General features: G+C 37.9%; 1 protein-coding gene across 6 annotated transcripts in view; it reads right to left on the bottom strand.

The window, feature by feature from the left end:
* Window positions 1-26973, bottom strand: part of TMEM156 (transmembrane protein 156) — a 52689-nt gene that overhangs the window by 18948 nt on the left and 6768 nt on the right. For all 6 annotated transcript variants that reach the window (XM_045056461.1, XM_045056464.1, XM_045056462.1 and 3 more), the window contains exons 2-4: window positions 7326-7595; window positions 5532-5792; window positions 2510-2629 (exon numbers count right to left, since the gene is read on the bottom strand). In XM_045056461.1, the coding sequence (XP_044912396.1) occupies window positions 2510-2629; window positions 5532-5792; window positions 7326-7595 (651 nt within the window). The remainder of the gene's footprint in view (window positions 1-2509; window positions 2630-5531; window positions 5793-7325; window positions 7596-26973) is intronic.

Raw genomic sequence — 26973 nt, 5'->3', positions numbered from 1 at the left:
GGTTAAGCGTCCGACTTCAGCCAGGTCACGATCTTGCGTTCCGTGAGTTCGAGCACCGCGTCGGGCTCTGGGCTGATGGCTCGGAGCCTGGAGCCTGTTTCCGATTCTGTGTCTCCCTCTCTCTCTGCCCCTCCCCTGTTCATGCTCTGTCTCTCTCTGTCCCAAAAATAAATAAACGTTGAAAAAAAAATTTTAAATAATATTTTTAAAACCAGAAAGACCTCTGGGGCGCCTGGTTGGCTCAGTTGGTTAAGCTTCTGACCCTCAATTTTGCCCAGGTCGTGATCTCACAATCGTGAGATCAAGCCCCACATCAGGTTCCACGCTGGGCATGGAAGCCTGCTTAAGATTCTTTTTCTCCTTTTCCCTCTGCCCCTCTCCCACATGTGTGCATGCACTCTCTCTCTCAAAAAAGAAAAAAAAACCCACAATAACAACTAGGAAAACCCTAGGTATTAATTCTGATATTTTATTAGCTGTATAACTTTGGAGAAACCATTGAATCTCTCTGAGGCTCAGGGTTTTCTTCATCTATAAATGAAAATAATAGTACATACCCTGTTTACATACTTTGAGAAGCTAGTAAAAAAAAAAGCTTGTGAAAATGCTCTGAAAATGGTTATTCTACAAATACACAATGTTGATGATATTATTATATATTAGCCTTATATACTATAGTATCAATGGTAAGACTTGATATGAAACTGCTTTCAGAAATACCTGCAACAAATACATAGCCTAAAGCGTTAACGGTACCTTCACCCCAACCTAGGGGCAACCATTTGTTCTGCCTACTGAGATGCCCAGCACAGCCTTGCCTGGCAAAGAATTTAAGAGTGTTGGGCGCCTGGGTGGCTCGTTTGGTTAAGCAGCTGACTGTTGGTTTCGGCTCAGATCATTATCTCACGGTTTGTGAGTTCAAGTGTTGGGCTCCGCACTGACAACGTGAAGCCTGCCTGGGATTCTTTCTCTCTCTCTCTCTCTTCCCTTCCTCCACTCATTCTCTCCCTCCCTCCCTCTCTCTCGCTCTCTCTCCCTCAAAATATATAAATAGACTTTAAAAGAATTAAAAAAAAGAGTCTTAGGAAATACTCCAACCATCCCAATACTACTCTCCCTTATTGAGAACTACTATGCACTAGACACTGTGATAAACTTCTTCTAGAACCTCTTTAACGCAATCCTTACCTGTGGGGTAATGGTGATTATTCTTGTTTTACAGAGGGGAAAAAGGGGACATTTAGATCTAGTAAATACCTTGCTCAAAGTCACATAACTGATGAGTGATAGTACTAACATTCTATTCTGTCTACCTATCTCCAAAGCCTCTTCTCATAAGGATACAGTTTAGACTATCTTTAAGTGACCATCTACTCATATTGTAAACTATCGCTCAGGCGTGATATTCAGCCAGTAAAGGCATGGACATACCCCGGAAGTGTCAGTGTATGCACAGGTACACAGTAGAAGAGCCAGTATACGCATGGGTACACACCCGAAGGGTTGATATATGTGTGAGTTCACACCATTAGGGCTACCTGAGCAGTTTACAGTCAATGTCCATCCTGATAGATGGATGCCTGAGTCATACTAATTTTTTTTTTTTGAGAGACAGAGAGAGAGAGAGAGTGTGTGTAAGTGGGTAGGGGAGGGGCCCTGGGTGAGGGGAGAGAATCCCAAGCAAGCTCCACACCCAGCACAGGGCCTGATGTGGGGCTTGAACTCACAACCATGACATCATGACCTGAGCCAAAACCAAGAATCAGCTACTTAACTGAATGAGCCACCCAGGCACCCCAAATTAAATATTTTTAATATCATCCCTATTGCCTGATTTCCAATCACACATTTTAGCTTTGCCCAGCCAAAAATCTACTGGCACCCTTCTACTTATGAAAGAATGACTCACACACTCATCACCTAGAGCCACTCTGCTCAAGATCTCCAACTCTGAAATTCTTTATCCTCACTCCCTACCCTTCTACCTCTCTTCTGCATTCACTTCCACTGAGCCTCTGCTCCACCTCCAGCCCTTTTCAACTCCTGCCTAGCTTCACCTCCCCTCTATTCTCTTGTCTGAGTAGAGAAAGATACGTGAAGCTTCTTGAATGCTGACACTGTGTCTCACTTATGCTTCTTTTCCTTGGGTAACCTAGAACTGCCACTGACACGCAGTGGGTGCTCAATAAATGGCAAACTGAACTTTAAAAGGAATGTACATCTAGGGGCACCTGCGTGGCTCAGTCAGTTAGGAGTCTGACTTCAGCTCAGGTCATGATCTCGCGGTTCATGAGTTCGAGCCCCACGTCGGGCTCTGTGCTGCCAGCTCAGGGCCTGGAGCCTGCTTCGGATTCTGTGTTTCCCTCTTTCTCTGTCCCTCCCCCACTAGAACTCTGTCTCTCTCTCTCAAAAATAAGCCTTAAAAAAATTTTTTTTTCAAGAACGTAAATCTATAGATGAGACCCTAAATGAATTGTGCCAGAAAACAGATTTACTCCTCGATACTTACTCTGCCACTTCCACACTCTTCTGTGGCTTTCAAGTATTTTGTGGATAGTGAGGATGAGCAAAAATATAAAAACGACTAGAACTAAAACGTACCAAGTGATCTTCATGGAACAAGTGAAATCTGCAAAGAAAAAAAATGCCATAAAAATACAATAAAATGATACAACAGAGAGAGGCCATATGGCGGTGTGGTTGTATGCTAGTACATATTCTAGCCTTAACTGAAAAGCTAAATATCTAACCATCACTGTTACAGGGTCATTTGCTCTCCTGACTTCTTCCTTGACATATTAAGTGGGTGTATTAAATGAAGAAATTTGACCAGGGAGCTTCCATGGGTTCATTTAGCTCCAAAATTCTAGGTTCAATTTCACTTAGAGGTTATGCCGGCAGTAGTTGCCAGGTAGTTGCTATCACTAGGCTAAAACCACAAAAAGCAGAGTCCCAGTATCAGGGCCATTTGTCATTAACAGGTGTGACCCTGGGCCAAGCAGCCAAAAATTATGTCCTCAAATTGACCAAGATGCAGTGAGCGTAAGGAAGATGGATAAGAAAGAGAAAGACAAAGAGAAAGGGTTGGAATGAGGCATATAAGAAGAGGCCAAAGCAGATAAATAGTCAGACTCCCCTTTCTGCACAGACTTTCACTGCAATGATCAGATCAGGTGCACATATTAATTAGATAGCTACCCTAGCCTACAGAAAAAAAGCTTGTCCATTCAAATGACAATGAGGCTCATGGGAAGGATAGTCCCCAGCCAACAACAGTTTAGCACCATCTCCTTTGCTGCCATAAAGACACTGGCCAACCGACCTGGGAATCGGTGACATAGCAGAAGGTGACCTCATCATGTCCAAGACATAGCTGTCTACTGACTTCCCAAGCCACCCTGTGGACCCTCCTCTTTGCACACAAAACACAGTACTTACTCAAGGTAGCAGGATATATAACTTGTTTATACCCTTGGATGTTTGCCCTTGTGGGGTTCAGGTTCATGATATGGGTACCCCTTTCACAGGGGCCACCCCCATGGGCAGATGTACATTATATTGTCATCCAATATTTATTTAGAGAAGAGACTGAATGGAGAAAAGATGAAAGTTGACTGGAACAGCAGCCCTCAGCAACTGCACCCCCCCCCCAATCATCCCAAGCCCTTCAGCTGCAAACTTGCAGTCCTTGCTCAGCAAAGTAAAAGTATGCAGGTGACCAGAATGGAAGACTTACAGTGCCAGCAAGAGCCACGTTGGGCCCAATGGCCAAGGTGTCACTGGGCACCAATCAAGCTATGAAAAAAGAACCACGCATTCACCAACTTTATATAACAATAGCAGAATGTCCACAGTTGGGGCCAAGCCTGCCTGTACACCCACCAAAGCCCCAGTGCAAATGCAGAAGAATGTGTCTCCCCACATCCCATGCTGTCACCTACCCCCCATCCCTGCAGTCATCTTGGAAAGGATCAAGGGGGAACAGAGAGGAATCTGAAAAAAGTCTGAAGAGACAAATTTACCAGATTGGACTAAATTTAGTTTCACCCCCTGGTAGATAGGGCTTTTAAGGGAGATCAAATTAGTCTCTGCACAGCAGAGTAAAATATGAATGCATTTTAAATCTTCTACATGTGACAAACGGATATACTTTTTCCAGAATACAATACTACATACTTGTATACCACTGTTATCTTGCTGAGTTATGGACACAAAAAAGTTGTCAACTATGATTTCACTTTGACTAGCATTTATCAATTTTTTTCATTAACACAAAAAATTGTCTTAAAATCATACTTATGGAAGTGCTTATTTTTCCTTTATGTTTTAGAAAACATAAAAAGCAATTAGATGGATACATTGAAACAAGTTTTTAATATTTATAATGCAAACCTCTTTATCTTTCAGATTTCATCATTGTTATGCAGTCCTTCCAAAGCCTACCTTCCAATCTCACTCCTGAACCCAAGGGAACTGACCCCTCTGTTCAGATCTTCTCTCTTACCCTATACACACATCTTGAAATACCCACTAACTGCAGAGGCTGTAGGGCCCTGCAGACTAACTCACAAGAGAAATTCCTTTGAAGCCTCATATTGTACTTTAAAAATGCATATGTATTATATAGTTGTGTTTGCTTTAAGATATATATAATATTTTCTAAATAATTATATCTGAAAAATTAAAGCTTTTAAAGCATTCTAAGGCAATATGAAAGGCTTCCATATATCTGAAATATCAAAAAGCACAGCAGCTTACTCTACCATAGCGCCTGTCACACTGAATTTACTTGCTTGACCACTTTACATTCATCTATTTTTGTGTCCCTAATGTTAGCACATTGCTTGGCATACAGAAGGCACTTATTAAATGGTTATATCATAAAATGTTCTCAAAAGTAGATTTTTATGAGTGAAGTGGGGCACACTGCTTAGCAGAAAGGATCAATTCTGGCAATTCAGAATAGGGTACCTAGGAAGCTAATAAGCTTAAAAGGGAAGTAAGATATGTGTAAGTTTTATCTTTTGGACTCCTACCTTTCCCCCAGAGCCATCCAGTGACCCAGAGGACCTAACCTTCACCCTGCTTATCTCCATGCTTCGCATGAAAAATCCAATTTTATCCAGTCCTCAGTCTCAACTTTAGGAGAAAACATGTTAAGTCAATTCAAAATAAAGTTTTCACAGCCCATCACAATGTACATGAATGTTTACCTTTAAAAATAAATTTCACCCTTTAATACCTAGGTGTGGTGGTGTTACATCAAGCACAGCTAATAGGCATGTCCAAAGTTACTCTGAGGTCTTTCTAGTGCCCCTCAAATCACAACCCACAGATGCCTCCTCAGCCTCTGGGTACTGCTAGACCCCATGAAAAGCAAAAAATAAACAGATGAAAGGGCTAACATTCTTTCCAGTCATACTATTTCATCAACAAAATTCAACTATTTAACTTTTAGTGAAGTTAATGTGTTAGCCTTTATTTAAGTTTGTGTCCAATTCTCTTTCCCTCTAACTTCCTTAAATACATACTTTTGACATCCTTTTCTAGGTGCAGAGAAATGTGTGTACAATTATTCAGGTATTCCATAATCCTACAAGTATGGTTCATAGACTTTTCCTCCTTTGGATCTTCTTCCACAGTTGCTGACGTTCTGGTGCGGGTTTTAAGATTACATGTAATGTTATGTTCTTCCAAGTGGTCAACTATAGGAGCTACAGTGACGTTAAAATGTCGACAAGGTGAATGAAAGTCATTTGCCTTCACTTCCGTTGATCCTTTCATGGTAAGAACTAGGAAGAGATTAGGAAAATGTTATTTGCAACATAGTAATACGTAGTAAGAAAGCACACACTACTCAAAACTAAATCCCTTACTTCCTCTACAAAGTAGAAATGAGAAGCTCCCTGCACTAAAAATAATGATTAAAGTGCTTACATATTTTAAGACTGTGAAAACCAGGTGACATTTGGGTTGAAATAGAATTGGGGCATCTCAAGGAAAATACAAACATTTCCTTGATGATTTGTGGGACAGATTATAATGCTCCAAGCGAGAAATGCCTAGTTATGCCCATTTTGAATCCCTGGTCAGCCAGAGAAGAAGGAGAAGAAGGAGGAGGAGAAGGAGGAGAAGAAGAGGAATGGGGCGGGGCGGGGGGGGGGGGGTGGTGGTGAAGAAAGAAAGGGAAAGAAAAGAAATAATGCAAGGAAAGAAAGAAAGAAAAATAATAAATTGATTGCTGTTGTTCTAAACCACTGAGTTTTGAGGTAAAATGTTACACAACCATAGCAACTGGAATAATTTATCAATGCACTGTTTGACATTTCAAGGAGGCAGAGAAGTAGCATCTATGAGTTACCAACCCTTAAAACACTTCTTAGTTCTCTATCACCATAAAGGTATTTTCCCAACTTGCTTTCTGGTGAATTTGACCTAGAATCCTGCAATAGTTGCAGCACTACTTGAATAAGAACCCAGAAAAAGATACCTCTTTTATACTTCATCTAAAGTCAATACCAAGAAATCGCAGTCCCATTCTGAAAGAATAGAAAAAATGCCAATATGGAGAGATACAGGCAGCAGTCTCACTGAATAGGCATAAATAATAAATCTGATGCTTGGGCCTGAGGCCACTAGCGTATTTTATGACTACAAGTGAATTATTTAATTTCTCAATGATACAAGTTGATTTGATTTAATTAAATAATATATATTCATTCTCAAAATAGATGTGAGATTCAGTTAAACATTACACATAATACAGTTATTCTTTTATTTTTTCATTCTTTAAACAAATATTTATTAAGCATCTAGTGTTAGGCATTCTGCTAAGATCTAGAAATATAGTGAACAAAGACAAAGTCTTCAGCATCAGGAGGCTCACTGGATAGACAAGTGAAAAGACAATTCATATTCAGTGGATAAATGTTAGGTAGGACTAGGTACAAATGTGTCAAGGATTCAATGACTCCTTAAGGAATCAAAGTTCGATTCTACTGTGAGAACCTATAGGTTTACTTAGACTTTTTTTTAATTTTTAAAACTTCGATACCTTTGAAGAAAGCATGCTAAATAATCTTTTAACCATCAAATTACATAAATTATGGTGGCATTTTGATGTATTTTAAGAATAGATATTTTGGTTTGGTAAAGTAAACCAAGAACGAGTAATGTCCCAAAGCCCTGCAAGCCACTCATCAAGAGCCACACTGCTGATTGTTCCAATACCATTGGATTTAAAATGGAATGGTTTATTACTTTTTTAGCAGAATAAGGTGGTTTATCCTTGACAAATTTTATTATCACTTCCTCTTTACTTTTACCTTTTGATGTTTGTTCCTGAGAAATAAAATCCATGAGTTTTGTGGACTCACAAGCCAAACATGAGGAGCACATTTTAAATTCATTCGTGATGCCTTGGCAAATTCTGGTGAAGTTTTGAAAGTTGGAGTGATTTAGAAAGATTCCCATAATAGTCCGAGTTTCTCTTATTGGTTTCAGAAAAGTCACAAAAGAAAAATTTAAAGAGGGGAGCGAATAGTTGAAATTAGGTTGTAAACACACTTCCAGACATGATAGCTCCAATATATTTCCTATAAAGGAAAAAAAAAAAGTGTTTACTATGAAATCCTGAGTTTTTGTCATTCAAGTAAATACATAACAAGTGCCTGGTTTTTCTCAGGCAGACACAGTATATTTCAGCTTGTCAGTGACAAGAATGTTTTTACATGAATTAACAACATCTATTTCATTTAAATATTTCCTTTAAAAATTTGTCAACATTCCCTATTAATTTTCAGGGAAGAGAAATTGAGACATTCTTGGAAACCTTAACATTTAACCGTCTCTCTTCTGGGAAAGTTTTAATGAACAAAGCTTGGGTTCCTCCAAATCCATCTGTCCCCAAATAGAGGTTTAAGTCAATTGCACAGAATTGAACAGGGAATGAAAATCTTGAACAGTAAGTCTGTATTAGTTTCTAAGGGCTGCTGTAACAAATTACTACAACCTTGATAGTTTAAAACAAGAGAAATTATTCTCTTGCAACTCTAGAAACCAGAAGTTCAAACATCCATTTTATTGGTCTGAAATCTGGGTGTCTGCAGGACCACTGTCCCTTTGAAGGCTCTGAGGAAGAATCTGTTTCTGGCCACCCTCTTCCAATTTTTGGTGGCCATTGGCATTTCTTAGCTTGTGGCCACATCACTCCAATCTCCGTGTTTCTGGTCACATTGCTTTCTCCTCTGTCCTGTCTTCTACTCTTCTGTCTGTGTCATCTCCCTCTGCCTCTCTTATAAGCATGTTATATTGGACAATTGTGATTGAGTTTAGGTCCCACCTGGGTAATACAGGATAATCTCCCCATCTCAAGATCCTGAAGTTAACCATATCTGTAGAGACCTTTTTTCCTTATGAGGTAACACAAGTTCCAGGCATTAGCACGTGATATCTTTGGGTAGCCATTATTCAACCTATCTGAACCTCCAAAGATGACATTTAACAGAGTGACATCCTAATTTTTATTTTTGCCTGAAGACAAACATTAGATATGGAAATGATGGTATAAAAGAAAGAACATTGTATTCAAAATAAGACAAGGACTCTAGAGCTATATCTGTCATTAGGCAAGATACTTGGACAATTTACTTGATCTCTGTAAGTCTTGTTTTGTTATCAGCAAAATAGAGATAAGACCTCTAGATCCTGCTAACCTCATCAGGTTATAGTAGCATCAAGTGGTATAGTACATATGAAAACACTTTTGAAATTTGTACAGATGTATATTATTTAAAATTCAAACCTATATTCCAAAGTGAAAATTAAAAATTCAACTTTCATTTAAGGTAGAATTATCTGTGAAATAATTTGCATAAGTAATTAAAACTCACTATATAGAAACTGAAAATCCCTATTTAGCGGTAATGATCATGTAAGGAATAGGTAACCTCTCTCTCTCAGGTATTCCTAGTGTGACAGTCATTTGCTAGTAGGAAAAAAATAACTCAATTGTCCCTTTATGTGACTTTCTTTACCATTTCTCATATAATCACATAGGGCAAAATAAATGTTTTAGTTTTTCAAATAATGTGGAGTATGATGAAAGAATTCATCAATTCTTACAGTGATTACTACTAGTCATACATCTTGGCTCAATATTAAAAGAAAACCAAGCTATCGATTGGTATTAAAGAATTTTTTATTTGTGGAATTTGTATTTTAATAATTCCATACGTGTCTCATTACTGATGGTTATATTTTTATTATTTAATAAAATTAGAGGCTTGTTTTCAGTCCTCTACATTTGAAATTGTTTCTATAATGATTCACATGTGATTTCTAGCTATAAACACATTTCATACTTGCATTGCTATAAAGGGTTTTTTTTGGGGGGGGAGATGATATTTTACTCAAATCCACAATTTTGTTAACATATTTGTTAATATATTTATAAACAATGTTATGACTGAATTGTAACTAATTTTTAAAACTGTTTTCTTCAATAATAATGTCCCAGGAAGGAGAAAGAAATGTACAATCTGATGGAACACTATAACCTATAGTTTTTTTATACTATTAAAAGACACAAAAACATCTCTTGCCATGTTTCCATTTTACTTACTGGCGTTTTTCATCTTACAAAATTTTCCATTTCTTGAATTTGTGTTCCTATGATACAATCTAGATAGGGAAATTTTTTCTGTCAATATTACAATCATCTTATCCAATAAGTGACCAGCTAGGCTTTCTAGAATTAATGCTATATCCTTTATATATGACTATGAGGTAATTATGATGGTTTTTAAACCTTAGTTTTAAATAATTCAATTGGAAAGGAAATAAATAGAGGATATATCCTTCCCTGGTATAATTTAAGAAATATTAAATTGTACTCAATCATTTTTGTTATCAGGTGGCCTATTTTCTCATCTCCATAAACAAGAATATATGAATTTAACTACTGCCGTTAATATTGCTGGCAGTCAGACATCTAAATTCTCACTCCCAGAGATAGAAATGCATTCCAGAATTACTCCAGTACTATGACTGCAATCTCTCAGCATAAGTATATAGAATATTAAGTAGAATTAGGAAAAAACATTACAGGGGCACCTGGGTGGCTCAGTTGGTTGAGCCTCTGGCTCTTGACTTCAGTTCAGGTCGTGATCTCACAGTTCATGGGTCCAAGCCCTGAATCAGGCTCTGCGCTGTGTCAGCACAGAGTCTGCTTGGAATTCTCTCTCCCTCTCTCTCTGCCCCTACCCCACTCATGCTTGCTCTCTCTGTCTCTGTCTCCCCCCTCTCAAAATGAATACATAAACTTAAAAAAAAATACATTATACTATAGGACAAATGCCCAAGTCAAACTTTTTTTTTTAAGAAAGCCAGAGAGTAAGGCTATAAAAACATCAACTACCTTTATTTTCTTTTTTAATTTTTATGATAAAGCTTTATCATATATAAGCATATGTAAAATGTGTCGTGTCAGTTGAAGAATGATAAAAATAAACAAACACCCATGTATCTATCATGCAGATTAAGGATATTAATATTACCAATATCTTTGAAGCACCCTATCCCTTCTCATCCCTACATATTCCTTTCCAAGAGGTTAACCACAATCATGAATTTTGTGTTTATCACTCCTTTGCTTTATCTTAGAGTCTTTCCAAGATGTACATATTCCTAAATAACAGTGTTTCATTTAACATATTTTGGAAATGTGTTTGTGTGTGTGTGTGTGTGTGTGTGTACACACATATATATATGGAATATACTATATGTATTCATCTATGACTTACCTTTTTTGTTTAATATGTTTTAGTCATGTCGCTGCATATAGCTATAGTTAATTTAATTGTCTGTAGTATTGTTTTGAATGGATATACCACAAGTTGTTTATTCTTCTGACAGTAAACGTTTGGGTTCTTTCTATTTTTACTGTTATGAATAATGCTGCTATGAACTATAGCCCTCATACATTGCCAGTGGGAACATAAAATAGTGCAACCACTTTGGAAAACAGATTTCCATCTTTTATATGTTAAATATATACTTCGTATATGACCCAATAATTCTACTCCTAGAAATTTACACAAGAGAAATAAAAATACCTATACATGAATTTTCATGGCAGCTTTTTTATTTGTAATAGCCATGAACTGGAAACAATCCAAAAGCCCAACAACTAGTGAATATATAAGCAATTCCTGGCATACCTTTATAATGGACTATACTATTCAGCAACAAAAAGCAAGAAAATACTGATCCAAACAACAACATGTACACGATGAAACTCAAATACATTATGCCAAGGGAAAGAAGCCTGATACAAATGATTACATAGTTTATTATTCTATTTAAATGAAATCTTAGGAAATTGAAAAATATATTGACAGTGGCAGAAGGGTTTTTCTGCAGAGGAGAAAGAGGGACCTTTGTGGGGTTTTAGAAAGTGTTATATCTTGATTGTGGTGGTAGTTACATTGGTGTGAACATTTGTGAAACCTCGAACTATACACTTACAATTAGAGCATTTTATTATATGTAAGTCTTATCTCAGTAAATTTTATGTTTGAATAATGCTATTATGAATGTTGATGAACATATCTGCCAGTATAAAAATACAGAAGTTTCTCTAGTATACATACTGAGTAAAATTGCTGGGTTTTCAGTATGTGTATCTTTGATTTTCCTAGAAAATGCCAAATTGTTATATGAAGTGATTGTACCAATTTATAATCTTTTGTGTGATGTATAAAGGTTCCTATTGACAATACATATTGGCCAAGGCCTTTCAAGTTTTGCCAATTCAGTGAGTATTAACTAGAATCTCACTATGTTTCAAAGTGTATTTTCTTGTTTTTTCTATTTTGACATATTTTTCTGTTAGGTTGTTTTTCTTTTTCTTATTACTGTTTGGGAGTTCTTTAATTTCTATTTAAAATTTTAAGAAGGTCTTTAAATATTTTATCAAGGTAACTTCTCACAGATTATGCCTTATCAATTCATTTTCTTTATGATCTTTTAGATAAAAGAAGCTCTAAATTTGAATGCAGCAAATCTATCAATCGTTTCTTTACAATTTGTGCTTTGTGCCTTAAGAAATCTTTTTCCCTTAAAGTTAAAATGAACTTCTAAAAGTTTTAAAGTTTTGCCTTTACATTTTTGTTCTTAATCTATCTGGAATTGGGTACAGTGTGAAGTAGGAAGCCACGTTAATTTTTTCCACATGTGATAATCAATTGCATTAGCATTTATTGGGTAGACTATCTTTTCCTCCCTACCCATAAAGACACCTCTGACATATATCAAGTACCCGTGGATATGTGAGTGTGTTTCTGGGATCTCAATTTTGTTCCATTAATCCATTTTTCTGTCTTGGCAAATTACACTGACTTAATTACTTCTGCTTCATAAAAAAGCTTTTATATCTGATAGGAAAAGTCCACTCACCTTGTTCATTTCTTTTAAAAGTGTCTTAGCTATTCTTGGCCCTTTGCTCTTTACAATAAATTTTAGAATCAGCTTGTTAAGATCAGAACCTAGCTGTGATTCTGACTTGAACCCTGAAATCCATTGGAAAAGAGAGATAAGATATTGAGTTCCTCCTGTCGCTTTTTTCTTCCTTCCTTTCTCCATTTATCTGGGCTTTCTTTGATATCTTTCAATGATCTCTCTACATTATACCCCATATACCTTTTGTTAGATTTCCTCCTGGGTTCCTTACTTTTTGTTGTTAGGGCCAACAGTATCGTTTAAGGGTGTGTTTTAGGTTTGTTAGTGGCATATGGAAATACAATTGACTTTTGAACATCAATTTTATTTTTTGCGACTTATAAACTTCCTTATTAACTTTTATTTTGTATAAATCTTTTGGACTTTCTATGCAGATATGCTTACCAACTACAAATAAAAACAATCTTATTTATTGATTTCCAATCCTCATAACTTTTATTTCTTTTACTTATTGCACTACCAGGACCCCTAGTACCATGAAGAATAGACATGTTGAGAGAGGGCATCTTTGCTTGTTCTTGATCTTAAAGAATACTTACATTTCATCACTGAGAATAATATTTCATATAATCATTTTTGGAGATCAGTTTAAGGAAGCTCTCTTCTATTCCTAGTTTGCTAATGGTTTTTCATTACAAGGGCTGTTGAATATAATTCAATGCTCATTCAAGAACTTTGAGATGATTGTGTGCTCTTTCTTCTTTAATCTGTTAATACACTGAGTTACATTATTAGGTTTGTTAATGCTAACTCATCTTGTATTCCAGGTATAAATCTAATTTGATAATTTTACACACCTTTATACATGTTTGATCATTTTTATCCAATTAGATTCTTTTTTTAATTTTTTATTTATTTTTATTTATTTTTTTAATATGAAATTTACTGTCAAATTGGTTTCCATACAACACCCAGTGCTCATCCCAACAGGTGCCCTCCTCAATGCCCATCACCCACCCTCCCTTCCTTCCCACCCCCCATCAACCCTCAGTTTGTTCTCAGTTTTTAAGAGTCTCTTATGTTTTGCCTCCCTCCCTCTCTAACTTTTTTCCCCCCTTCCCCTCCCCATGGTCTTCTGTTAAGTTGCTCACGATCCACATAAGAGTGAAAACATATGGTATCTGTCTTTCTCTGTATGACTTATTTCACTTAACATAACACTCTCCAGTTCAATCCACATTGCTACAAAAGGCCATATTTCATTCTTTCTCATTGCCATGTAGTATTCCATTGTGTATATAAACCACAATTTCTTTATCCATTCATCAGTTGATGGACATTTGGGCTCTTTCCATAATTTGGCTATTGTTGAAAGTGCTGCTATAAACATTGGGGTACAAGTGCCCCTATGCATCAGCATATCCATACCCAAGGATATCCTGTATCTCTTGGGTAAATTCCTAGCAGTTCTATTGCTGAGTCATAGGGTAGATCTATTTTTAATTTTTTGAGGAACCTCCACACCATTTTCCAGAGTGGCTGCACCAGTTTGCATTCCCACCAACAGTGCAAGAGGCTTCCTGTTTCTGCACATCCTCACCAGCATCTATAGTCTCCTGATTTGTTCATTTTGGCCACTGACTGGCGTGAGGTGGTATCTGAGTGTGGTTTTGATTTGTATTTCCCTGATGAGGAGTGACGTTGAGCATCTTTTCATGTGCCTGTTGGCCATCTGGATGTCTTCTTTAGAGAAGTGTTTATTCATATTTTCTGCCCATTTCTTCACTGGGTTATTTGTTTTTTGGGTATGGAGTTTGGCGAGCTCTTTATAGATTTTGGATACTAGCCCTTTGTCTGATATGTCATTTGCAAATATCTTTTCCCATTCTGTTGGTTGCCTTTTAGTTTTGTTGATTGGTTCCTTTGCAGTGCAGACGCTTTCTATCTTCATGAGGTCCCAATAGTTCCTTTTTGCTTTTAATTCCCTTGCCTGTGGGGATGTGTCAAGTAAGAAATTGCTGCGGCTGAAGTCAGAGAGGTTTTTTCCTGCTTTCTCCTCTAGGGTTTGATGGTTTCCTGTCTCACATTCAGGTCCTTTATCCATTTTGAGTTTATTTTTGTGAATGGTGTAAGAAAGCGGTCTAGTTTCGTTCTTCTGCATGTTGCTGTCCAGTTCTCCCAGCACCATTTGTTAAAGAGACTGTCTTTTTTCCATTGGATATTCTTTCCTGCTTTGTCAAAGATGAGTTGGCCATACGTTTGTGGGCCTAGTTCTGGGGTTTCTATTCTATTCCATTGGTCTATGTGTCTGTTTTTGTGCCAATACCATTCTGTCTTGATGATGACAGCTTTGTAGTAGAGGCTAAAGTCTGGGATTGTGATGCCTCCCGCTTTGGTTTTCTTCTTCAAAATTACTTTGGCTATTCGGGGCCTTTTGTGGTTCCATATGAATTTTAGAATTGCTTGTTCTAGCTTCGAGAAGAATGCTGGTGCAATTTTGATTGGGATTGCATTGAATGTGTAGATAGCTTTGGGTAGTATTGACATTTTAACAATATTTATTCTTCCAATCCATGAGCATGGAATGTTTTTCCATTTCTTTTTATCTTCTTCAATTTGCTTCATAACTTTCTATAGTTTTCAGCATAGAGATCTTTTACATCTTTAGTTAGGCTGATTCCTAGGTATTTTATCCTTCTTGGTGCAATTGTGAATGGGATCAGTTTCTTTATTTGTCTTTCTGTTGCTTCATTAGTGTATAGGAATGCAACGGATTTCTGTACATTGATTTTGTATCCTGCGACTTTGCTGAATTCGTGTATCAATTCTAACAGACTTTTGGTGGAGTCTGTCGGGTTTTCCATGTATAATATCATGTCATCTGCAAAAAGCGAAAGCTTGACTTCGTCTTTGCCAATTTTGATGCCTTTGATTTCCTTTTGTTGTCTGATTGCTGATGCTAGAACTTCCAGCACTATGTTAAACAGCAGCGGTGAGAGTGGGCATCCTTGTCGTGTTCCTGATCTCAGGGAAAAAGCTCTCAGTTTTTCCCCGTTGAGGATGATGTTAGCTGTGGGCTTTTCATAAATGGCTTTTATGATCTTTAAGTATGTTCCTTCTATCCCGACTTTCTCGAGGGTTTTTATTAAGAAAGGATGCTGAATTTTGTCAAATGCTTTTTCCGCATCAATTGACAGGATCATGTGGTTCTTACATTTTCTTTTATTAATGTGATGTATCACATTGATTGATTTGCGAATGTTGAACCAGCCCTGCAGCCCAGGAAAGAATCCGACTTGATCATGGTGAATACTTCTTTTTAAATGCTGTTGAATTCGATTTGCTAGTATCTTATTGAGAATTTTTGCATCCATATTCATCAGGGATATTGGCCTGTAGTGCTCTTTTTTTGCTGGGTCTCTGTCTGGTTTAGGAATCAAAGTAATACTGGCTTCATAGAATGAGTCTGGAAGTTTTCCTTCCCTTTCTATTTTTTGGAACAGCTTGAGAAGGATAGGTATTATCTCTGCTTTAAATGTCTGGTAGAATTCCCCAGGGAAGCCATCTGGTCCTGGACTCTCATTGTTGGGAGATTTTTGATAACTGATTCAATTTCTTTGCTGGTTATGGGTCTGTTCAAGTTTTCTATTTCTTCCTGTTTGAGTTTTTGAAGTGTGTGGATGCGTAGGAATTTGTCCATTTCTTCTAGGTTGTCCAATTTGTTGGCATGTAATTTTCCATAGTATCCCCTGATAATTGCTTGTATTTCTGAGGGATTGGTTGTAATAATTCCATTTTCATTCATGATTTTATCTATTTGGGTCATCTCCCTTTTCTTTTTGAGAAGCCTGGCTAGAGGTTTATCAATTTTGTTTATTTTTTCAAAAAACTAACTCTTGGTTTCATTGATCTGCTCTATGGGTTTTTTAGATTCTATATTGTTTATTTCTGCTCTGATCTTTATTATTTCTCTTTATCTGCTGGGTTTGGGGTGTCTTTGCTGTTCTGCTTCTATTTTCTTTAGGTGTGCTATTAGATTTTGTATTTGGGATTTTTCTTGTTTTTTGAGATAAGCCTGGATTGCAATGTATTTTCCTCTCAGGACTGCCTTCGCTGCATCCCAAAGTGTTTGGATTGTTGTATTTTCATTTTCATTTGTTTCCATATATTTTTAAAATTTCTTCTCTAATGCCTGGTTGACCCATTCATTCGTTAGTAGGGTGTTCTTTAACCTCCATGCTTTTGGAGGTTTTCCAGACTTTTTCCTGTGGTTGATTTCAAGTTTAAAGCATTGTGGTCTGAAAGTGTGCATGGTATGATCTCAATTCTTTCATACTTATGAAGGGCTGTTTTGTGACCCAGTGTGTGATCTATTTTGGAGAATGTTCCATGTGCACTCGAGAAGAAAGTATATTCTGTTGCTTTGGGATGCAGAATTCTAAATATATCTGTCAAGTCCATCTGATCCAATGTATCATTCAGGGCTCTTGTTTCTTTATTGATACTGTGTCTAGATGATCTTTCCATTGCTATAAGTGGAGTGTTAAAGTCCCCTGCAATTACCACATTCTTATCAATAAGGTTGCTTATGTATTTGGGGGCTCCCATATTCGGTGCATAGACATTTATAATTGTTAGCTCTTCCTGATGGATAGACCCTGTAATTATTATATAATGCCCTTCTTCATCTCTTGTTACAGCCCTTAATTTAAAGTCTAGTTTTTCTGATATAAGTATGGCTACTCCAGCTTTCTTTTGACTTCCAGTAGCCTGATAGATAGTTCTCTACCTCCTCACTTTCAATCTGAAGGTGTCCTCAGGTCTCAAATGAGTCTGTTGTAGACAGCAAATAGATGGGTCTTGTTTATTTATCCATTCTGATACCCTATGTCTTTTGGTTGGAGCATTTAGTCCATTTACATGCAGTGTTATTATAGAAAGATATGGGTTTACAGTCATTGTGATGTCTGTAGGTTTCATGCTTATAGTGATGTCTCTGGTACTTTGTAGTCCTTGCAACATTTCACTCACAGAATCCCCCTTAGGAGCGCTTCTAGGGCTGGTTTAATGGTGATGAATTCCTTCAGTTTTTGTTTGTTTGGGAAAACCTTTATCTCTCCTTCTATTCTGAATGACAGGCTTGCTGGATAAAGGATTCTCGGCTGCATATTTTTTCTGTTCATCACATTTAAGATTTCCTGCCATTCCTTTCTGGCCTGCCAAGTTTCAGTAGATAGGTCTGCCACTAGTCTTATGGGTCTCCCTTTATAAGTAAGAGCACGTTTATCCCTAGCTGCTTTTGGAATTTTCTCTTTATCCTTGTATTTTGCCAGTTTCAGAAGATATGTCGTGCAGAAGATTGATTCAAGTCACATCTGAAGGGAGTTCTCTGTGCCTCTTGGATTTCAATGCCTGTTTCCTTCCCCAGATCAGGGAAGTTCTCAGCTATGATTTGTTCAAGTACACCTTCAGCCCCTTTCTCTCTCTCTTCCTCTTCTGGACTTCCTATTATACAGATATTGTTCCGTTTGATTGCATCACTCTGTTCTCTAATTCTCCCCTCATACTCCTGGATTTTTTATCTCTCTTTTTCTCAGCTTCCTCTTTTTCCATAATTTTATCTTCTAATTCACCTATTCTCTCCTATGCCTTTTCAATCCGAGCTGTGGTCACCTCCATTTTATTTTGCATCTCATTTATAGCACTTTTTAGCTCCTCATGACTATTTATTAGTCCCTTGATCTCTGTAGCAATAGATTCTCTGCAGTCCTCTATACTTTTTTTCAAGCCCAGTGGTTAATTTTATGACTATTATTCTAAATTCTTGTTCTGTTATATTGCTTAAGTTGGTTTTGATCAATTCATTAGCTGTCACTACTTCCTGGAGTTTCTTTTGAGGAGAGTTCTTCTGTTTCGTCATTTTGGATAGTCCCTGGAGTGGGGCTGAACTGCAGGGCACTTCTCCTGTGCTGTCTGGAGTAACTTGTGTTGGTGGACGGGCCGCAGTCAGACCCGATGTCTGTCCCCAGCCCACTGCTGGGGCCACAGTCAGACTGGTGTGTACCTTATCTTCCCCTCTCCCAGGGGCAAGACTCACTGTGGTGTGGTGTGGCCCCTGTCCGGGCTACTTCCACACTGCCAGGCTTGTGGTGCTGCTTTGATGGGATCTGGCGTATTAGCCGGGGTGGATCTGCAAGGTGCACAGGGGCAGGAGGGGCAGGCTCAGCTCGCTTTGCCATTGGTGGTCCCCTGTGGGAGGGGCCCTGTGGCACCGGGAGGGAGGCAGACCCATCGGAGGGATGGATTCACAGAAGCACAGCGTTGGGTGTTTGCGTGGTGCAAGCAAGTTCAGTGACAGGAACTGGTTCCCTTTGGGATTTAGGCTCGGGGACGGGAGAGGGAGATGGCACTTAAAAGCACATTTGTTCCCCTGCCAAGCTGAGCTCTGTCTTCCCAGGCTCAACAACTCTCCCTCCTGGATTCCTCTCGCCCTCCCCGCTCTCCGAGAGCAGAGCTGTTGACTTTTAACATTCCAGATGTTAAGTCCCTCTGGCTGTCAGAACTCATGGAGTCCAGCCTCTCCACTTTTGCAAGCCAGACTTGGGGGCTCTGCCTTGCCGGGCAGGCTGCCCCTCCACTGCCCCGGCTCCCTCCCACCAGTCCGTGTAGCATGCACTGCCTCTCTGCCGTTCCTACCCTCTTCCATGGGCCTCTTGTATACACTTGGCTCTGGAGAGTCCATTCTGCTAGTCTTCTGGTGGTTTTCTGGGTTATTTAGACAGATGTGGGTGGAATCTAAGTGATCAGCAGAACAAGGTGAGCCCAGCACCCTTCTATGTGGCCATCTTCACCTCTAGATTCTTTTTTTTAAGATTTAATTTTAGTAATCTCTACACCCAATATGGGGCTTGAACTCACAACCCCAAGATCAAGAGTTGCATACTCTACTGACTGAGCCAGCCAGGTGCCCCTATCCAATTAGATTCTTAATGTTTTATTTAAAAATATTTTTTTTAGGAGAGAGAGTGCAAATGGGGGACAGGGCAGAGGGAGAGAGACAGACAGACAGACAGAGAATCTTAAGCAGGCTCCATGCTCAGCACAGAGCCTGACTGAGTCTCAGTCCCAGGTCCCTGGGATCATGACCTGAGTCAAAATCAAAAGTCAGATGCTCAGCCGACTAAGCCACTCAGGTACCCCTTAATCAATGTTTATAAATGAGATTGGCCTGTAAGTTTTTCTTTTTTGTTCCATCATTGTTAAGTTTGGGTACCAAGATATATACTAGCCTTAAAAAATAAATTGGAAAATACTCCCCTGTTTCTATCTTCTGGAAATGTTTATTATAAAATTATTTTATCTATTCAACCTATTTCTTGAACGTTTGGCAGAACATGCATGTAAAGTTACCCAAATCTAGGGTTTCTTTGAGCAAATATTAACCCATTGGTTCAATTTCTTTAATTGTTGTACCACTCTTCAGTTTTCCATTTCTTCCTAAGTAAGCTTGGGTAAGTTATATTTTTCTATAAATATGTCCTTAACATTTTAAATCTATTGACTTAAAGTTATTAATAGTAATCTCTTATTACATTTTAAATTTCTACTGTGTCCTTTTCCAATCCTAACATTACTGAATATGTCTGCCTATCTTTTGTTATTCAGTTTTAATAGACAGAAACAATAACCTGCCAAAAATGTCCACATCCTAATTCCCAGAACCTGTGAATATGTTACATTACATGCCAAAGAGAAATTAAGGCAGAAGATGGAATGAAGATAGCTGGTGCACTTATCTTAAAAAAAGGGGTTGGGGGGAATTATCCTAGATTATCCAAGGACCTAATATAATCACAAATATGGAAGGGAGAGGCAAAAGAGTGTGTCCTAATAGCACAACGTGACAAAGACTCAACAGGCCATTGCTGGCTTTGAAGATGGAAGTTAAGACACAAACCAAGGCATGCAGAAACCTTCCAGAAGCTGGAAAAGAAAAGAAAATGGATTCTCACCTACAGCCTCTGAAAGGGATGCTATTTTTGTACAGCATATTAGTTCTATCTTGTTTTTTTCATTGACACACAAATCAGTGGTTATTTTTGTTGTATGCAGTTAACATTTTCAAGATTTATTTAGATAAACCCACATGGTTATAATTATTGAGGGTCTTTCCCCTGTCGTTTCTTGCATGTTTGACCTCCCTTCTAGGATTATATCTTTTCTTCTATAGTTAATTCTCTATAAATTCCTTCTCTGAAGATCTGCTGTTTACAAACTCTCTGTTTTTGTTCATCTGAAAATGTACATCTCACCAGTTCCAGATTGACATTAATTTTACCTCAGTACTTTGCAGAGCTTATTCCACTGCCTCTGAGTTTCATGGTTGATTTCAAGAAATGAGCTACCTAATTTTCCTTTGAAGAAAAGCAGTCTTTATCTCTGGTTATTTTTGATTTTTTTTTTTCATGTTCTAGAGAATTTTGTATTTATTCTGGTAGGGACTTGTTAGGTTTCCTGAATCTGAGGATGTATGTCTTTCTTCACTTTTGTAAAATTCTCAGCCACATCTCTTCAAACATAGTCGTTTCCCCATTCTGTCTCTTCTCTCCTTTGATAGCTTCATTAGAGATTTCTCCCTTTGTTCTCTATGTCTCTTAATCTCTATTTCATATTTGCTCTTTCTCTGGCTCTCTGTGTTGTGTTCTCAGTAATTTCTTCAGATATATATTCCAATTCATTATTCAGTTGTGTCTGATCCATTTATTCCATTCCTTGTGTTTCTACTTCATCTTATTATAATTTCATAATTAGACTTTCAAGTTATTCTTTTTCCAATCTGCATGATGTTTCAGTTTCAGGTATAGAATATAGTGATTCATAAATCTGCCTGATTATTTTTAATAGTCTTGTTTTTTACTCATACTCATTTGATACCATTTTTTATTGAAACAAACTAAATATTTACTTTATATGATATATCTCATAACCCCAATATCTGAATTCTTTAAAGATCTGATTCTGCTATTTTTGTCTCTGTTGACTATTGTCTGTTCATGTGGGGTTTTTCAAGTTTATTTATTTATTTTTAGTAATCTCTACACCCAACATGGGGCCTGAATTCACGACCCTGAGATCAAGAGCCACACGCTCCTCTGACTGAGCCAGCCAGGTGCCCATAAGCCTTCATGTGTTTTATGATTTTTGACAACAGCTCATGTTACTTAGAATTTTGTTTGGGAAATTATTTGAGATCTGATTTGAAGATGTTTTCCTCCAGAAAGGATTGCTGTTTACCTCTGCTTGGTATCTAATACCACATTATCTCAAAATCACTTTAAATTAAATTTCTTGGTGTGGTAAAAAAGGAATCCTTATATACTCCTGGAGTATAAATTAGTCTGTCCACTATGGAAAACAATATGGAGGATCCTCAAAAAATTAAAAATAGATCATATCATTCAGCAGTTCCTCTTCTGGGTAGATACCCAAAGGAAATGAAAACAGGAGTTCACAGAGATATCTGCACACCCATACAGTATTATCACAGTATTATTCACAATAGCCAAGATATTGTGAATAACTCAAGTGCCCATCAATGGGTGAATGAATAAAGAAAATGTGTTATATATACACAAATGTAGTATTGTTCACCTATGAAAAAGGAGAATATCCTGCCATCTGTGACAAAATTGATGGACTTGAGTACATTATCCTAAGTAAAATAAGATCAAGAAAGACAGTTACTATATGGTATCATTTATAAGTGAAATCTAAAAAACTTCAAATGAGAGAGGGAAGATGGTGGCAGAGTTGGAGGACCAGGATCCTAGGCTCATCTTGTCCCGTGAACACAGCTAGATAACTATCAAATCATCCTAATACTCCAGAAATCAACCTGAAGACTGACAGAACAAACTCCACAACCAAAGGGAGAGGAGAGTCCACATTGAAGAAGGTAAAAAGTGTGGAGCTATGGTTTAGGGGAGAAATGGATCACAGATACTGCAGAGGGGAGGGAGCCATGGTAATGGAGAAGGGAGAGAGAGAGAGAGACAGAGAGAGAGACAGAGAGAGAGACAGAGAGGAGCACACAGGGGAATACACAAGGAGAACATTTCCCATAGCCATTGGCTTGGAAAATGAGAGGGGTTGTATTTTTTGAGATCTTACAACCAGTGGGGCTTGAAGTTTTGAGTTTTAAAGGTCAGTGGGCTAGCCTGGGATAGAGTCAAGAGGGGTCAGGGAGAGAAGGCAGGCAAACAGCCCAGGGGCAGACAGCATGGAAACAATAATCTGAAGAGAGCCTGGGGCACACAGCAGGGAGATTATTTGCTCTTCTCAGAGCATATACCTGAGAGGCAGCTTTGTGGAAATGCCTCTCAGGTAACAAAGTAACTGGTTGTCACCATTTCCCTCCCCACCCCTCAGCATAAACACAGAGCCACTTGCAGGAGGCAGCATAGCACTGACACTGGCTACCTAACTTGCTTACACCAAGTCCCCTGAGTTCAAACTAGACTACTCTTCTCAGTCAAGCTTGCCTCAGTCCCAGCATTGTGGGTCCCCTCCCCTAGAAGACCAGCAGAAACCTCTGCCCACACCACATCTGACCAGAGATTTCTGCATGGTCTCAGTTCTGATGGAAGTGGTATCAGGTCTCATTTCACAAGCAGACCAGAGCACACCTAGTTAATACTTGCCACATTCAGACCAAGGACCAAAAACTGCCCACACTAGGCAAAGAAAGCCTCTGCAAATGACTTACCTGAAGGATAGAGCAGCTAAACCAAAATAGCAGGGCACACACAGCATACACCAAAGACACTCCCTGAAGCTCCAGGCCCTTGACACTACATGACCTCCTCATAAAGCCACTACTTTTAGGAGAAGGAAACATAACTGCCTTTTCTAACACAGAGAAGAAGGCAGAGACTTAGACAAAATGCCAAGATGGAGGAATTCATGCCAAATAAAAGAACAAGGTAAGGCCACAGCCAGAGATCTAAGTGAAACAGATATAAGTAACATGCCTGATGGAGAATTTAAAGCAACAATCATAAGTATACTTATTGGACTTGAGAAAAGAATAAAAGACATTAGTGAGATCCTTACCACAGAGATAAAAGAGTGAAGAAAGAATCAATCAGAGATAAAGAATGTAGCAAAAGAGATTAGAAACAGACTTGATGCAATGAAGAGCAGGCTGAAGGAAGCAGAGGAATGAATTAAGGACCTAGAAGACAAAGTAATGGAAAATAATGAAGGTGAACAAAAGAGAGAAAGAATTATGGAACATGAGAATACACTTAGGGAATTCAGTGACTCAATCAACCATAATAACATTCGTATTACAGGAGTCTCAAAAGAAGAAGAGAGAGAAAGGGGAGCAGAAAATTTATTTGAGAAAATAGCTGAAAACTTCCCTAATCTGGGGAAAGAAACAGACATCCAGATCCAGGAGGCACAGAGAACTCTCATCAAAATTAACAAAAGCAGGGCAACACCAAGACATAATTAAATTTGCAAAATACAGTGATAAAGAAAGACTCTTAAAAGCATCCAGACAAAAGAAGTCTTTAACTTACAAGGGAAGACCCATAAGGCTAACTGGAGACTTCTCAGCAAAAACTTGGCAAGCCAGAAGGGAGTGACATGATATATTTCAAGTGCTGAATGGAAAAAAATCTGCAGCCATGAGTGCTCTCTCCAGCAAGGCTATTATTCAGAAAGAAGGAGAAATAAAGATTTTCCCAGACAAACAAAAACTAAAGGAGTTCATGACCACTAAACCAGTCCTGCAAGAAATATTAAAAGGGACTCTTTGGGAGGAAAAGACCAAAAGTGACAAATACTAGAAAGGGACAGAGAAAATTTCCAGAAACAACAACAACACAAGTAATAAAATGGCAATACATACGTATCTATTAATAATTACTTTGAATATAAATGACTAAATGCTCCAACAAAAAGACATAGGGTGTCAGAATGGATTAAAAAAATAAGATCTATCTATATGTTGCCTCCAAGAGACACAGTTTAGACTTAAGATACCTGAAGATACCTGCAGATTGAAAGTAGAGGATGGAGAAACATTTATCATGCAAATGGATGTCAAAAAAAAAAAAAAAAAAGCCAAAGTAGCAATACTTACATCAGGCAAACTACACTTTAAAACAAAGACTGGAGGGGTGCCTGGGTGGCTCGGCTGGTTAAGTGCCCGACTCTTGAGATAGGCTCAGGTCATGATCTCTCAGTTTGTGAGACTGAGTCCTGCATTGGGCTATGTACTGATAGCCTGCTTGGAATTCTCTCTCTATCTGCCCCTCTCATGCTCGTGCTCTCTCTTTCTCTCTCTCTTTCTCTCTCTCTCTCTCTTTCTCTCTCAAAATACATAAATAAACTTTAAAAAATAAAACAAAGACTGTAACAAAGATAAAGAAGGGGAGTATATCATAATAAAGGGGACAATCCACCAAGAAGATCTAACAGTTGTAAATATTTATGCACCCAACATGTAAGCATCCAAATACATAAAACAGTTGATAACAAACATAAAGGAACTAATCAATAATAATACAATAATGCTAAGGGACTTTAATAGCCCACTTACATCAATGGACAGATCATTTAAACATAAAATCAACAAGGAAACAATGCCTTTGAATGACACATTGGACCAGATGGACTTAACAGATATATTTAGAACATTTCATCCTAAAGCAGCAGAATACACATTCTTTCCAAGTGCACATGGGACATTCTCCAGAATAGGTCACATACTGGGCCACAAAACAGGCCTCAACAAATACAAAAAGATTGAAATCATACCATGCATCTTTTCTGGCCATAACACTTTGAAACTAGAGGTCAACCACAAGAAAAAATCTGGGAAGACCACAAATACATGGAGGTTAAATAACATGCTACTAAACAATGCATGGGTCAACCAGGAAATCAAAGAAGAAATTTTTAAATACATGGAAACAAATGAAAATGAAAACACAGCAATCCAAAACCTTTAGGATGCAGTAAAAGCTGTTATAAGAGGAAAGTTTATACCAATACAGGTCTACTTCAAAAAGCAAAAAAACAAACAAACAAAAAAAAAACAACAAAACCCTCAAATAAACAACCTAACCCTACACCTAAAGGAGCTAGAAAAAGAACAACAAACAAAACCCAAAACCAGAAGAAGGAAGGAAGTAATAAAGATTAAGGCAGAAATAAATGGTGTAGAAACTAGAAAAACAGTAGAACAGATCAGTGAAACCAGGGGCTGATTCTTTGAAAAATTAATAAAATTGATAAACCTCAAGCCAGACTTATCAAAAAGAAAAGAGAAAGGACCCAAATAAATAAAGTCATAAGTGAAAGAGGAGAAATAACAGCCAATACCACAGAAATACAATTATAAGAGAATATTGTGAAAAACTATAGGCCAACCAATTGGACAACCTGGAAGAAATGGATAAATTCATGCAAACATATAAACTACCAAAACTGAAATAGGAAGAAATAGAAAATGTGAATAGCCAAGAAATTGAATCAGTAATCAAAAAACTCCCAACAACAAAAAAAAGTTGGACCAGGACAAGATGGCTTCACAAGCAAATTCCACCAAATATTTAAAGAAGAGTTAATAGGGGTGCCTGGGTGGCTTAGTCAGTTAAGCATCGAATTTCAGCTCAGGTCATGATCTTGCAGTCTGTGGGTTCAAGCCCTGTGTCAGGCTCTGGGCTGAGAGCTCAGAGGCTGGAGCCTGCTTCAGATTCTGTGTCTCCCTCTTTCTCTCTCTGTCCTCCTCTCTCTCTCTCTCTCTCTCTCTCTCTCTCTCTCTCTCTCTTTCTCTCTCTCTCAAAAAAGTAAATAAACATTAAAAAAATAATTTTAAAGGAGAGTTAATATTTATTCTTCTCAAAGTATTCCAAAAAATAGAAATGGAAGGAAAACATCCAAATTCATTCTGAATCCAGCATTACCATGATACCAAAACCAGATAGAGACACCACACACACACACACACACACACACACACACACACAAAAGTACTACAGGCCAATATCTCTGATGAACACAGATGTAAAAATCCTCAACAAAGTACTAGGGAACAATGTCACATGTCAAATTTATACAAGAAAAAAAAAAAGACAAGACTTAATTCTTGGATTTGGCCTTTCACACCTTATAGGCAATGATCATTAATATCCAAGCTATGGCCAACTTGTGTTCACAAACTCTCAAGGGAAATTTTTTCCTTACTCTCTCCAGGGCCTAGGTAAAGGCAGACAAATTTCCTTATAGCCAGACAAGTTTTCCCTAGATTATTCCTTACTCCTTCACAGAGCACGTCACCTTTGGGGTCCCAGTCTTAAGCTCTGGCTTCTGTCTACCATGTATGACCCATGAAACAGACTCTAGGCCACTCAGGTGACCAATCTGTTTACTTTTGCTTACCAGTCTGGATTCATAATTTATAATCATTTTCCACCTTTGAGGAGTTTTCTTATTTTGTTA

Source organism: Felis catus, chromosome B1 (assembly GCF_018350175.1).
Source record: "Felis catus isolate Fca126 chromosome B1, F.catus_Fca126_mat1.0, whole genome shotgun sequence".
Lineage (NCBI taxonomy): Eukaryota > Metazoa > Chordata > Mammalia > Carnivora > Felidae > Felis > Felis catus.
Note: the sequence above shows the minus strand (reverse complement) of the source record. Positions and strands in the feature narration are given on the sequence as shown.